We start from the raw sequence: 14,055 nt of genomic DNA, 5'->3' as shown, positions 1-14,055 counted from the left end.
ATCTAGGTAATAACTAACATCCCATCTCGGTAATGGCTTATTTCTTCATAGACGTTTTTCATTTTCCTGTCAAGTCTTTATTGTTCACGTTCATCTCTAAAAAACTTTTGCATAGAGAAAAGCTTATCCAAACTCTTATTTTGTGGCAGCGTGCAATACGGAGAAAAACAGCTTCTCCATGTTTTTTCATTGACATTTCTTATACTTCTTGCTCACATTCACCTTCTGAGCAGCATTGTCTCAAACTCAATACAGCAGCCTGCATTGAAAGGAGTCAAAAAAGAATTGGAAGTGTAGCGAGAAACTGGAAAGGAAAGCAGGTTGCAGCATGGGCCTTGGTGGACAAGAAGCATGGAAAGTCAAGAGACAGATGATGCTGAAGCAATCAAGTTATCTCTTATCAAAGCAACGGAAGAAGGCTGGACAAGAGCACAGGTACAAGCAGAGAGTAACCACCTCGTTGACAAAGATAAATTCCTACAGCTGCAATTCTTCGAAAATGGCCACAATCCTAGAAGACATTGTAGTCCTTAGCTCCTCGTTTGATTTGTGATGCGTTCGCATATACAAAGGAAAAATGATATAGAGTAGAAATATAGCAGATTATGGTGTAAACTTGCCAAAGCGGAGTGCAAGGTTCATTTTCCCCTCTGTCTAGCGCAGGAACAGTGCGGGCATTTTGCCCGATATACTGTAAATCTTTTGTAATAGTTATTTATCACCCAAAAAAAAAGTGTCATTCATAATTCAATCGAATCCTTGAAGACGAGAACAAGTAAAATTCACTACATGAATTCGCTAAATACGGTAAATATTTCCATCTTCATAATTAAGTGAAAACAATTTATACTTTTTTTTTATATTGGTCATAGACTGAAACAGTAATTATTTTTATGAGCCTTATTATTTCGTATTCGTAAAGTTGATCATTACGAGTGATTGTAAAAATTATATTTGAGTATTTCTAAATATGTGTTTATTTAACCATTCGAATTGACCTAGCGACCAATGGAAAGTTACTAAATCTTGTACATGACAGTTGGAATTAGAGGTGTCAAAATATGTGACTTGGACGGACTTGGTTTGGGTAAAATGGATAATGGATATAAGTGAATTAACCCATTTAATTAGATGGGTATTAATGGGTAAGTGAAAAAATGAATTGGGTAACCAATTACCTATTTATAACACATTTATTTTAATTTTTTTGTAAATTCATTTAAATTCATTTTTGCAAACTAAGTTATCAATTTATACCACTCTTTGTACCCATATTTAGTTTAAAATATTTATTTATAATGCTCAATAAGCCTAATTACCAAATTTTTTTCATTTATACTCTATGTCACAAAATTACATATTATTTAATAATTGAATTATAAAAATATAAAAATTTGATCTAAGTACTATAAAAGTTAGTATAAAAACTTAATCCAAAAATCTTGAACCCCTAACATTTTTTTCATATATAAATTTAAATGGTAATGTTGAAAAATGAGCATGTTAACAAACTAAGAGAAAATAAATAATAAGATAAAACCAACAAATAGTAATAATAATGAAACAAAAGTAGTTAACATCATGACAAAATGAAAAATCTGAAAAAAAAAAAAAGGATGGGGGAAGAGAAGAGACTTGGGAGAAGAGAATTCTAAATAGGTTAATTGAGTTTGATGGATTACCCAATAATACCCATTTAATAAATGGATATTATTGGGTAACCCATATATAAAATTTTAAAATACCTATATTCATCTATTCATGAACGTATGAGTAAATTTAGTTAAGTGAGTTGGTTTGCCACCTATAGTTGGAATAAATGAGATGAATGGTAATAAAAATTGAAAAGATTTTTTTGGACTTCAAATGTTGTTACTCAAAATCAGGCTTTCTTAACTTCTAATTAAACAAAAAATGAGATCAACGAGAGCATCTGTTGCTTAACGAATGACGGCCGGCCCTATATGCTTTAGTGGCCAAGAGGTGGACATTGGATCAACTAGAATTAGGACTATTAATTGGGTTAGGTCAGTCCGAGTGTAGCCTGGGTGGCCCTTAGAAAATTAGGGCAAGCCTTGTATACCATTGGACTGGATTGAGTTTAGGCCCATTTTATGCCTGATTAAATTGTGAGTTGAATTTGAGCTTAGGAGACAGCTCAATCAGAGCCCGATGATCTAGTCAACTAAGTTTTTTTTTTTTTAAATAATTAAGGGAAGGATGGAATTTAAAAAATGAATAGGGAGAAAGGAGATATGAAACTAGGTTTCAATATTTTTTGAAGTTTCAATCTTAGTCACGAGAATAAAGGTTCCTTAACTTTTTTTTTTTTTTTTTTGTCAGGGGAAGATTATGATTTAAGAAGAAGGGAGGGGGTAATATAATTTTTATTTATAATGATTTATATTATTTAATAATTATATTCATTGTAACGTGCATTATTGAAATTTACATGTAATAAATAATTATGTGTTCAGGGTGAGTTCGGGTTAAACCCAAATTAAGTCTGACACTCCTAAGCCGAATTCCGTCCCCATCCTGAATGGGATCCAATAAAGTTGGATTTCTGAAACGTGTGATCAAGTGGGTCTATGTGTCCTCGTTGCCAGTTGGAGCCCAAACTGAAATGAAACATTTTTAATTCTCCTCCCTTTTACCCGAAAGTTGCTCCTCTTCTTTTTTTTTTTTTCCCCCCAAACGGCAACACTTTTGTATATACCAAAACAGTTTACACACTAATGGAGCAACTGCCCCTACAATCTGCTTGAAGTAATTCAAGCAGCCAAGCTGGGAAGATCACCTTCCATTCAGCAGGACCATCCAAACTCAAGGCTAGTTTTGCCAAGGAGTGACTAACAGAGTTGTTCATCCTCCTTGTGAAGGAAAAACAACATTTGTAAAGGTTAGACTTTAAACTAACAATATCTAACAAAACAGTTGCTATATCAGAATCCCCATCCCCCCTATTTATGCTATCTATTAGCTGCTTGCAATCTGATTCAAACACCACCCTCCTCCAACCCTGCTGTTTTGCCCTCAGCATAGCAGCTCTTAAAAGCCAAAGCCTCCTCCGAACTTCAACTTAAATTTTCAATATGTTCCTTTGAAATGTAACTCAATTACGTCTGCACTGACTAGCATGCAAAAAAAAAAAAAAAAAAAAAAATCTTTACACTAATAGACATTAATCGAATTTTAGGGTCATTTATTGTTGATAAGTGACGTGGGCACGGGTGGGAACAAATTGTTGAGTTGGAGCCCACGAATTCGTTCGAAGCTGCCCATGAAGATATGTCCCAGACAACAAAATGGCTTTTTGTGTAAATGCAAAGACAGATACGCTGTTCCTCAGTATGAGCATCCATGTCCTCCATTTTGTTTTTTTCTTTTCTTCGCCTTCAACGAAATGCACATGCTTTTCGTTTACTGATTTCAGGATTATGATACACAGGTAAGGGGAGAAGAATGTATGGGACTGGGTCTTTCAATGGACCCTGCTACTCTGCAACTGTACAATCGCTTGTTTGCCTGCAATGGAACCAAAAGTGAAACTGATAAGATCTGCAGATCAAAAGGCAGAAATGAAAGCAGGGATGCAAGGAAACCTGTTCCTTGCCACTTCGAAAGAAACACACCACTTTGGACTTTTGTCCCTGGTCATATCACATTTTCCTCATTCCCGGTACTCTCTAAAATTAGTCCTCAACTGCTCATTTCTCACTTGCTAAGTGGAGTAGTGCTGAATAAAAATCTCTCTCATGCAGCTGGATAAAAGAAAGAAACAATAATGATTTTCTTAAGACTTGTATACTTTTACTCTTCTGAAATAAATAAATTTTTTTTTAAAAAAAAAAAAAAGAAAAAGGCAAAAGAAAGGAACTAAAGCTTGGTCAGAACGGACTTTAAAAGCATTTTATGCGGTGGAACGGATTTTAGAGGTGATATAAATTGCAAATGTGGGAGGACAGACAGACAGGCCTTGGGTAGTTCATGGATGGTCCGCGGTGACCTACAGGGATTCACATGCCTGATAAGTTTAAACAATAAAGACAAGCGAAATCGGATTCCCCCGCCCCCCGAACGACAACAATCAGAGATTCAATTATGCCATCATCAAGAATCCAGTTACTGGAATGCCAAAAGAAAAAAAATACGGTATACTAATACGTATAAATCATTGGGGTGGTGGAAATCAATGAGGGAGCAGGGCACGGGGGCTTCATGTACGTCTCAGCTTTTGTGGCCACATTTCCTCCTCCTTGAAATGCAATAATTATTGCTGCTGCTTTTGAATATTTATTTACCAAAAGCTCCCCAACTTTCATGCAAATCTACCTTTGAACGCAGGGCCATCCTCACCATGTCTTTGCCACAATCACACCCATGCGGGCTTTTTTGACCGTCAACTGTTGAAAAGCCTATGCCTTTTGCGTTTATGCTGACGGCCCGTCATCATGAAAATTAGCACCACTGCCAGTTTCACACAAAAGGAAAGCAAATGAACTGCTCCCTACTATCATCATATTTGCGGGCTTTGCTAATTATCAATGTCGTTAATTGAATCGATAAAGTGAAAGGATCGAGAGCCCGATCGAATCGATTCAATTTCGATTCAATGAATTTTTTAAAAGATAATTTAACAAAAATATATATATGCACAAAATTACCTGCTGCCTACAATCATGTTGTACTTTAGTGACCATCCCCCCAACCAAAATAAAAAAAACCCATAAAAAAGAAGAAAGAAAGAAGAAGTAGTAATTAATACCTCATCTAATTAAGGGCTTCACAGTACACAAGTCGAAAAAAGTTTATAGTACTAAAAAACAAGTCGGTCGGGAGGTGTTTAATTAGGCATTGAAGCTGCCTTGTTAATGAGCTGGAAGAAGAAGAAAAGGAGTGGGACAAGGAAACTTGTTAAATTGTTGTCGTTCTTCTAGGCATGCAGCTATAAACGATTAAAGAATCACACAACGTCGACGACCTTTTTTTTTTTGTTTTTGTTTTTGTTTTAACCGCAATTGCTCGTATTATTGAGGCAAACTCTACTTCAACATTTGTTTAATTTCGCCTAAGACTCCCTTTGACCGATATGTAACACCAATAATTAAACCAAACAGCTGGCTGATTTTTTTAAAAACTTTTTTATGTACTTGTTGATAATTAATGTTAATTCAGCTATCTCATACATTGATCAATATTTTTGATCGATGTGTAGTAATTAATGCCAATTGCCAACCACCATCCAAAGAACGTATATAATAATTCATTTGGGTTATTTTGAGATCCTCCTCATAACAAGCTTGTACATGCTAGGCACACCTACAACATAGTAATTCACGAAGGTTTCTAAGCAATCATTGGAGTATGAACGTACTTTGGTAATGGATTATGTATTGACAGAAGAGCTCCGTGTGATTTCCTACACTCTTAAGCTTGCAATGGCAGAGATGCGCATTAAAATTTAAAGGGGCCTTTTGTAAGTAGTAAAGTGCTTAGATCATGCATTGTTGTGCTCACCCTGCAAAATCACAAGTGTAGACCCTAGAGGATTTATAGATGATAGGACTTGAGGCGAATGTCGATCATCTATTCCAGCAATGCCTCGATTACTTCATGTTCCAGTTAATTACATTCACCACAAGGCAGCATTGTCTATTGAATTTCTTAGTCAGACCCAACTAATGCCTAATTAATACCTAATCACCTTTAGCAATAACATTACTAGTACCCTAAGTACCTATAATTAATACAACGATGAGGCATCATGTGATTAAAGTTGCATTTTAACAATTTGCCAACTCTGTTACCATCACTAGGAAAAGCCGTACAAAACATAGCATTGGCATTCTTCCACTACCAAAAGTAACACTTTGTAACTTTCTTGGTGCCACATTAAATATTTAATGGAGTACGTTACATACCACCATATGGTATACTAGTCCATAATAAGCCTGTATATACTATATATACATTTTGCATATAAAGCCTGCGAAAGCAAGAGAACACCCTCACACACATGCTCCTCCAACCATCATGGCTATCACACCCCGAGATGAATCCGACTATGACAGCAGCTGTTCGTCGATAACCGTGCCGGACTCAAGCCGGAGCTGGATGAGCAACCTCAGCTTCGGCAGCCGCCGGAGCTCTATCTCAGTTTGTTCCTCTAGTGACTCGCATTTTTCCAACTGCCGCAAGCCACACAAGGCCAACCAAGCTGCCTGGGAAGCCATGAAGCGGCTACGATGTGAGAAAGGCCATGTGGGGCTCGACCATTTTCGGCTTCTTCGCCGGCTAGGAAGCGGAGACATCGGAAATGTTTATCTTTGCCAGATTAGGAACCCGATTGTGGGGTTACAGCAGTGCTTTTATGCTATGAAAGTTGTGGATAGAGAAGCTCTTGCCATAAGGAAGAAGTTGCAAAGAGCCGAGATGGAGAAGGAGATTTTGGGCATGCTAGATCATCCTTTTCTGCCCACGTTATACGCTGATTTTGATGCTTCCCATTATTCTTGCCTGGTTATGGAGTTTTGTCCCGGTGGAGACTTGCATGCATCCCGGCAACGCCAACCCGGAAAACGCTTCAGCATTTCATCTGCCAAGTCAGTATATATTCTTTAACTTTAGTCATCTAACCTTACTTCTAATTTGTGTAATTCTTTCACTTCTAAGGTGCTCAAGTGATTTTTTGTTTGTAGATACATGCAATATATAGGTAGATTAACTGCCTAAGGTATTCTGCCACTAATGACTTAACGTATATATCCCGTTTTAGTGGTTTATGTCTCTTAAAAAAAGAACTGCTGATCAGTCCTCAGACGGTTAATTTAATTCATATTGATGAATTAGTTACGTAAACTTTCAGCTATTTTTCATCTTTTGCTACGTTCTCTAATGAATTTATTCTACACGGAATTAATTTCAGGTTTTATGCAGCTGAAACGCTGTTAGCGCTAGAGTATCTTCATATGATGGGGATAATATACAGAGATCTTAAGCCAGAAAATGTGCTGGTAAGAGAAGATGGGCACATCATGCTTTCAGATTTCGATCTCTCTCTTAAATCTGACGTTGTCCCTAAGGTTATAAGGTCTGCGAAAGTTTGTCCAGCTGATCATCAACCTACTCATAGTCATAAAAATACTACCAAATGCTCCACTCCAACTTGTGCTTTGCCCATACAGCCCGTGCTTTCATGTTTCTCAACTTCCAACAAGAAATGCACTACTATTACCGTTACGGCTACACCATTGCAGCAGCAACCACAGCCGCAGGCGACCAACTTCATATATAATATTCAAGAGTACAACCCGGAATTGGTGGCGGAACCCATTGATGCTAGATCCAAGTCCTTCGTCGGGACCCACGAGTACTTGGCCCCGGAGGTGATATCAGGGCAAGGCCATGGAAGTGCTGTAGATTGGTGGACTTTTGGGGTGTTCTTGTACGAATTGTTGTTCGGGAAAACACCGTTCAAGGGTGAGAATAATGAGAAAACTCTGATTAACATATTGAAACAGCCGTTGGCTTTTCCAAGAATCGGTGTGAGCACGACCAAGGAGTACGAGGAACTGTTGAAAGTTCAAGACCTGATTAGCAAGTTGTTAGTGAAGAATCCCAAGAAGAGAATTGGAAGTTCGAAGGGTTCGGTTGAAATCAAGAGGCACGAGTTCTTTAATGGTGTGAATTGGGCTTTGATTAGGTCTGTTAGGCCACCTGAGGTCCCTTGTGATCTTCACAAGATTAGGAGTAGAGTTATGATACCCAAATTAAGCAAGAAAGATAGAGAAGCTCCATATCAGATTCCTCATCATTTTGATTACTTTTGAGTGTGAAGTGTAAATAATTACTATGAGTTTTGCAGGAATTTTCGAGTGAATTATGTAATCCTAGAAGACTGTGAGCTGTTTGAGTGTCTTTCTACGTGCATGTTTTACTCTAGGTAAGGAGAATTTAGGGGGCAGATCATATTGTAAGCATCATATCTAATTGTTTAACAAGGCTTTGAAATATATACTGCTTAAGTGCTTAGTTAATCATGATTGCTTCTACCCTGTAATTTGTATCATTGATTTCTGAACGAAAACTGGAAAAGAAACGAAATAGTCGAAAGGACATAAATGTCATCATCAAACAGAAAAGGACACAAATGATGTTTTGTTTTAGTAAATATCAAAGATGCATCGTTTTTTTTTTTTTAGTAAATATTTTTGTTTTTAAGTCAGATGATTAAATATATTCTCCTTAAGGGTGGTGAATGGAAATTCGGTACACTGTTCTTAGGAAAACATTAAAAAAAAAAAGAATTGAACATTTAATGCGTTTTGATAAACTAGAAATGTCTCTTATATTGCTATGTTGTTATACACAATCGTCACCATTTGTAATTTAGTTACTATAAGACGAGGAATACTTGAATTTTTGGTATTGAAGTACACATTCGTAAAGTTCGATATTATATAGCTTGTTTTGATATCAATAATATTTCTAACATTTTCGCCAAAAAAAAAAAAAAAAAGCTATACCCAACACCGTGCTTTAAAAACAAACGAAAGCCTCCCGTGTCTGCCATAAAGATTGTAGTTCTCTCCGCTATAAAGGAGACAGTTTGCTGGCGGGAGGGAGGGAAGTACCATTGATCAAGGAAAATCCGTATTCTCCTCTACAATCTCCAGTCTCCACTAACCTCCTCTGCTTCTGAATTTTCGCCGAGTGCAGCGATTTGTAAATTTTTCTGAATCCCTTTTTTTTTTTTTCCCCCCTTGCTTTATGAGAAACCTTTGTTTAAACGCAATCTTCTTTCCTCAGATCAACTTGCAGCATTAAAGTTTAAACATCTCCTTTAGTTCAGAAATTTGTATACGTGTAAAGGATGGGGCAGACCATAATTGTCCCCATGTTTATTTCACGAGAACTCATGACCTCATGTGATGGCCATTATTGTTTTCTGAATGATGGAAAATAGAATAAAATAGAAAGTTTACTAGGGATGCAAATATCCCTTTTTGTTAATATCTCAACCCTTTTTTTTTCATCTGGGTACTTTCATTGTCGCAGGCACTTATGGTTTCTTTTACTGATTAAAGGAGAAGAATCAGACGAGCCCATGATGTCTTTGCTTTTCCTCATCGATCTGAATTTATTTGTTTTCCCCAATAGATACGAGTGCTTTGCTAGTTCCATTATTTCTAATTAGCTTTTTCCGTATCGTTTGCAATGATTCCTTGAAAACACGACTGTGAAGTGGCAATACAAAAGGTGAAAGGAAGACTTCCTTTTGCTGTTAGAAATAACAAACCATTGGATAGAAATGATGGATACATGGAACATCATTGTTTTGACGAAGACGTACCCGACCCAGCAGACGATTTAATATTGGTGCAGGTTTTAGGGTTACTAGTCTGGCAACCAACGAGACTATTTGGCTAATCAACGAACATAGACCAACAAGCTAAAATACAGCATATTCATCTGAAAAAACAAAATAAAGAAGAAATTGGTACGTGTAGCAAAATATATAGGCCACAGACGAACGTATATATGCAAATTAAATTGGTGTAACAATTCACATGAAAACATTTAAATCATTGTTATCATGAATATGAGATTAAAAAGCAGAATACCTTTTTGCTCGACACATTTAGATGTCTATTTACAATGTAAACTTTGTATATATGCTTGCATTGGAGAACCAATTAAGTATCATGAATGAAACAGGACCAATAGCAAATACAAGTGTTTGGTTATGAACACCGAAAAATGGTATGGTGGGTTCAAAATGGTGGTATGATGTTTATGTGTAATAGTTTACCATTTTATAACTGGTAGCAGGACGATCTGTACATGGAATATGCCTTGGTAACTTTTATTTTTTATGTGTTGAATGGTCAAATAAAAAGCTAATATACATTCATGTTTTTTATGTTTCCAATAAATTTTTATACCTCTGCAAGCCAAAAAAAAAAAAATCCAATTTAGACAATTGCTATCAACATAAGTTAAATAACGTTTTGATTTGCTCTCTCTCTCTATATATATATATATATATATATATATATGTTAAAAAAACTAGTAGTAATTAGTAGCAAGACTTCCTTTCACACTTTAGCAGGCAAGACATCTGCTTTTACGTTCTTGCATGCCGGCGGCGGCGAACTTTATTTAGAGATAACCACGCCACGCTCCTTAGGGCTGCCGTCGAGCTCGAGTAGTGCACTACTTGAGCTTGACTCGAGGCAAAATAACTAAACTCGAGTTCGAGTTCGAGCTCGTCAAATTTTTAAAATTCGAACTCGAGCTCGACATCAATTTATGGAACTCGAACTCGAACTCGAACTCGAGTTCGAGTTTAATTAAATGTAATCAATTCAAATCAAATTCAATCGAGTTTATTCGAGCTCAATCAAGTTCAAGTAATAAAAATTAATATTTTATATATAATTTTAAATAAAGAATATTATTGACATTTCATAATAATAAAAATTAAAAATATATATTACAAAAAACTCGATAGAGCTCGTCGAGCCTTCGAATATCATATTTTCAAACTCGAGCTCGACTCGATAGCTCTAACGAGCGACTCGAGCTCGAGATCGAGCTTGGTCAACCGAGCTCGAGCTCGAGATCGAGCTTGGTCAACCGAGCTCGAGCTCGAGCTGCTGACCAAGTAGCTCGCGAGTTCGAGTCGAGTTACTTGGTTCAACTCCACTCCTAACGCTCCTATTATTGAGAGATTAACTCAAAGAAAACTGAACCTGCTATAGGATTCTCGTGCACTAGAAGATGATATACGAGAATCCCATGTAATGCCATCTATCCTGCTGCCGGGACCAGCTAAAGGAACACACACACACACATATATATGTATATATGTGTGTGTATATGTGTCAATCATGGGCATATTATCATGAGCTCACTAACTTACGTACGTTGTGTGAGATTTTCATGTTGATTCTGTAATAAGATCTTCTGGAGAGGCACTAATAACTGCGTGCGTTATTAATGGGTTACTAATAAACTTGGATGGTAGCTTTAAAATTATAGAGCAACATGATGCTTGAAGAAATATGGTTTTTTTTTTTTCTTTTGAGAGAGAAGAGAAAACCGAAGCAATATGTTCACATTCTGGGGCTTTTGATGTACTATTTATTAGATGTTCCACAATATATTAGATGAGTTTAGAGACAGTGCAAACTAAGCATCTTATCTAAATCAAATTGATTGTAATCCACCACCAATTAAGGCTTCATTATGGAAACTTTGTAGGTGGGTTTTGCTCAATTAAAGTACGTGAGTGAAAAGTAGCCTAATCAAGTTTGGGAGGGGAGGGGAGTTGAGGGATCACATGCAGGATAAATAAAGGACTACTCCCCCACCAACATTTGATGAATTTTTTGCTTCGAGACTAATGTCAGATCCCGTTTGCATGCGGGGAAAGTGTCTGTGGCCAATTTTTTCTTTTGTTCATCGCGCCTTTTAGTGTTTGCACTTGCACACGATATATATAATATATGTGTGTGTATATATATATATCAACCAAGTTACTGTTATTGCTGGCCTTTACAGTAATTTTAATCACCCAAAAATGGTGTCTCCATTTCTCTTTCAGGAGACGAATGCAATTGTGAGTCCCGTCAATTTAGCATCTCTTCCTGATCTCTCACATTTCTGTTTCTTAAATTGTTGCTGACGCTACTTCCGATTCAGTATTCGACCCAAAAACGTATCATCATCTTATCGCTGAAAGCTGTGATAATCTAGTCTTCTCCAAGATCCCATGCATGTATACGACCAGCATCTTAGGTTGCGTTTGGATTGCATTTTTCATGGATTTTTCGTTGGAAAATTACTGTAACGATTTGATGTATGTGAGGTAAAAAGGTGATAGGGAAATGTGTTCACGGAAAATAAGGCCATTTTTCGGTGGAAAATGGCAATCCAAACAAGCTTTTAAGTACTTTTCTGATCATGAGTTAAGTTTAACTAGCTAGTTAAAATTTTTCAAGAGGTTCTATTGAATGAACTGCTTGTATGTATTAAAAGGGCAAAATAAAAAAAAAACCCATAAATATTTTGATTGCTAGTTTGTATGCTTCCTTATTAGATTGAAGTATCAGTAATTAATGATTGATACAGTTGCTTAGTTGTGAGCAATGACTGGATTGCTCTCTTTGCACTGCACAAGCTTTTACCCCCTCAGAGCGCTTTTTCCGAGTCTTTGAAATGATTACTAATCACAATTAAATCTTACCGCAACCTTATCTTCTTCTTCTTCTTCTATATAAAGCACTGATGTGAAGTGGAAATTAACGGAGTTTCTTGTTTTCCGTTATTATTAGTATTATCATATTTATTTTTACTTCTCAGACGGTAAGAGAGAGAGAGAGAGAGATTTTCATAGTCTGAGTAACTCTGGAGAGGGAGAGTGGCGTAGGGATTTGGGCACATATGAGGATGCGGGCCAATCGCTAATTGAACATGGGCCTACTGTAAAAGCCCATCCCTAGACATCCAGACCCCAAAACCCGTGTCGCTCCAAGCCCCTTCTGAAACCCGATGACGGAGGAAAAATTGTTTGTCGTGTGCTTCTCGACTGCATGCGATGCTTCATGCTTGCTTGCTTGTCCCCTCTGAACTATGCCGGCCCCTCTTAGCATCTTTTAGAGGATATCACAAAATTCTTCTACTTGGAGCAGTTCATATTTCTCGCAAAAGCCAGGAACACTTGGTTGTTAAACTAGCTGGTCTTAGGTTGCTTTCTTTAATATTCATGACTTTTTATTTTTTATTTTTTGGGGGGGCTGATCAAAACATAACTTTTTATTTTAAGTACTTTATTTTTAAGGCAACCACATGTCTCCGATAACATAATCTATTCTAATCTAAAGGGAAAAGAGCCTAAAAAAATTGGTAGGTATAAGAGTCAAAAGAGTGGTATGACACCTCTTTTAAATTTTTTTTTATTACAGATAAAATTCGAATCTCCGATTTATAATTCAAAGAGGACTTGATCCTTTTTTATAACCACTAAACCAAAGCTCATTAGTTTATTTTTAGTAAGAGTCAAAAGTTGAAAGTGCAAGCTTCTTGACGTCAATTCATGACTTCTTGTTGTGGAATATACTGGCATTTAACCCTTTTTTTTTTTTTTTTTCTTTTTTTTGGGTCTGAACGTGGTACGGGCACAAAAGTACACCTAAGACACAAGGATTTACTGGTTCGAACTTTGCCACCACCTCCCAAATCCCATTGACTCTGTTTGGATCCTTGTTTTTAGAGTATTTTTTAAAAATTAATTTTTTAAATACAATAAAAATTTTTAAAACATATTTTAAAAGATAATCTAAAAATTAGTTTAATTTTTTTAAAAAATTTTAAAAAAATCTCAAAATATATTTTAGAAACTCTTCTACTCTTAAATATTTTAAAATATTTTCTAAAAATATTTCAAAATATATTCTAAAAATTCTGCTACAGCAAAATTTTTCAAAAACGTCCCAAAAAATAGCTAATCCAGTTTTTTAAGCCACTGGAACAATTGTTGAAAATTTTACTCCACTCCACTTAATGTATGCTATGGGTCACCTAACTTCAAGAGGTTGACCCATTTTATTATCATCCCGTCTCTGGACTCAAAACCAAGTTGTCACTGCCCCTCGCCACCTCCCCATTGTCAAACGAAAACCATTTGCACTTTTACCATATATATATATGTAAAAAAAAAAAAAAAAATTTACTGCTATCACACCTAATTTGGCCCTAGAGCTACATAGCGCATTTTAAAAAAAAACAAATTAAATAAAATATAGCTATTAGTCCTGATTATTGGGACACGTGTTAACATCTCGATGATATGCTGCATTGCTTATCCAAGTTGCACACTGGATCCAAAAACTCACCCACGGTTTTGGGGAGCGCTTTCTCCTCTACTCAAACCACTGGCTCCCCTCATCTTGCTCCTTTTAATTAATTAAGTGCTCCTTGAGTTGGTAAGAATTCAGAAACTCGAGTCGATGAAATGGACTATCTTATCACAAGTTCCTTAATTCTTTG

General features: G+C 36.4%; 1 protein-coding gene across 1 annotated transcript; it reads left to right on the top strand.

Annotated features, from left to right (window-relative positions):
• The first annotated feature begins 5,979 nt into the window (after window positions 1–5,979).
• Window positions 5,980–8,039, top strand: LOC113692464 (protein kinase PINOID 2). Its single transcript, XM_027210876.2, has 2 exons — window positions 5,980–6,605; window positions 6,929–8,039. Exons 1-2 carry the CDS (start codon window positions 6,037–6,039, stop codon window positions 7,830–7,832), a joined length of 1,473 nt encoding a protein of 490 aa, XP_027066677.1. The 5' UTR covers window positions 5,980–6,036; the 3' UTR covers window positions 7,833–8,039.
• Window positions 8,040–14,055: the final 6,016 nt, after the last annotated feature.

Source organism: Coffea arabica, chromosome 6c, assembly GCF_036785885.1.
Source record: "Coffea arabica cultivar ET-39 chromosome 6c, Coffea Arabica ET-39 HiFi, whole genome shotgun sequence".
In the NCBI taxonomy this organism is placed as follows: domain Eukaryota; kingdom Viridiplantae; phylum Streptophyta; class Magnoliopsida; order Gentianales; family Rubiaceae; genus Coffea; species Coffea arabica.
This window is presented reverse-complemented; position numbering and strand designations above follow the sequence as displayed.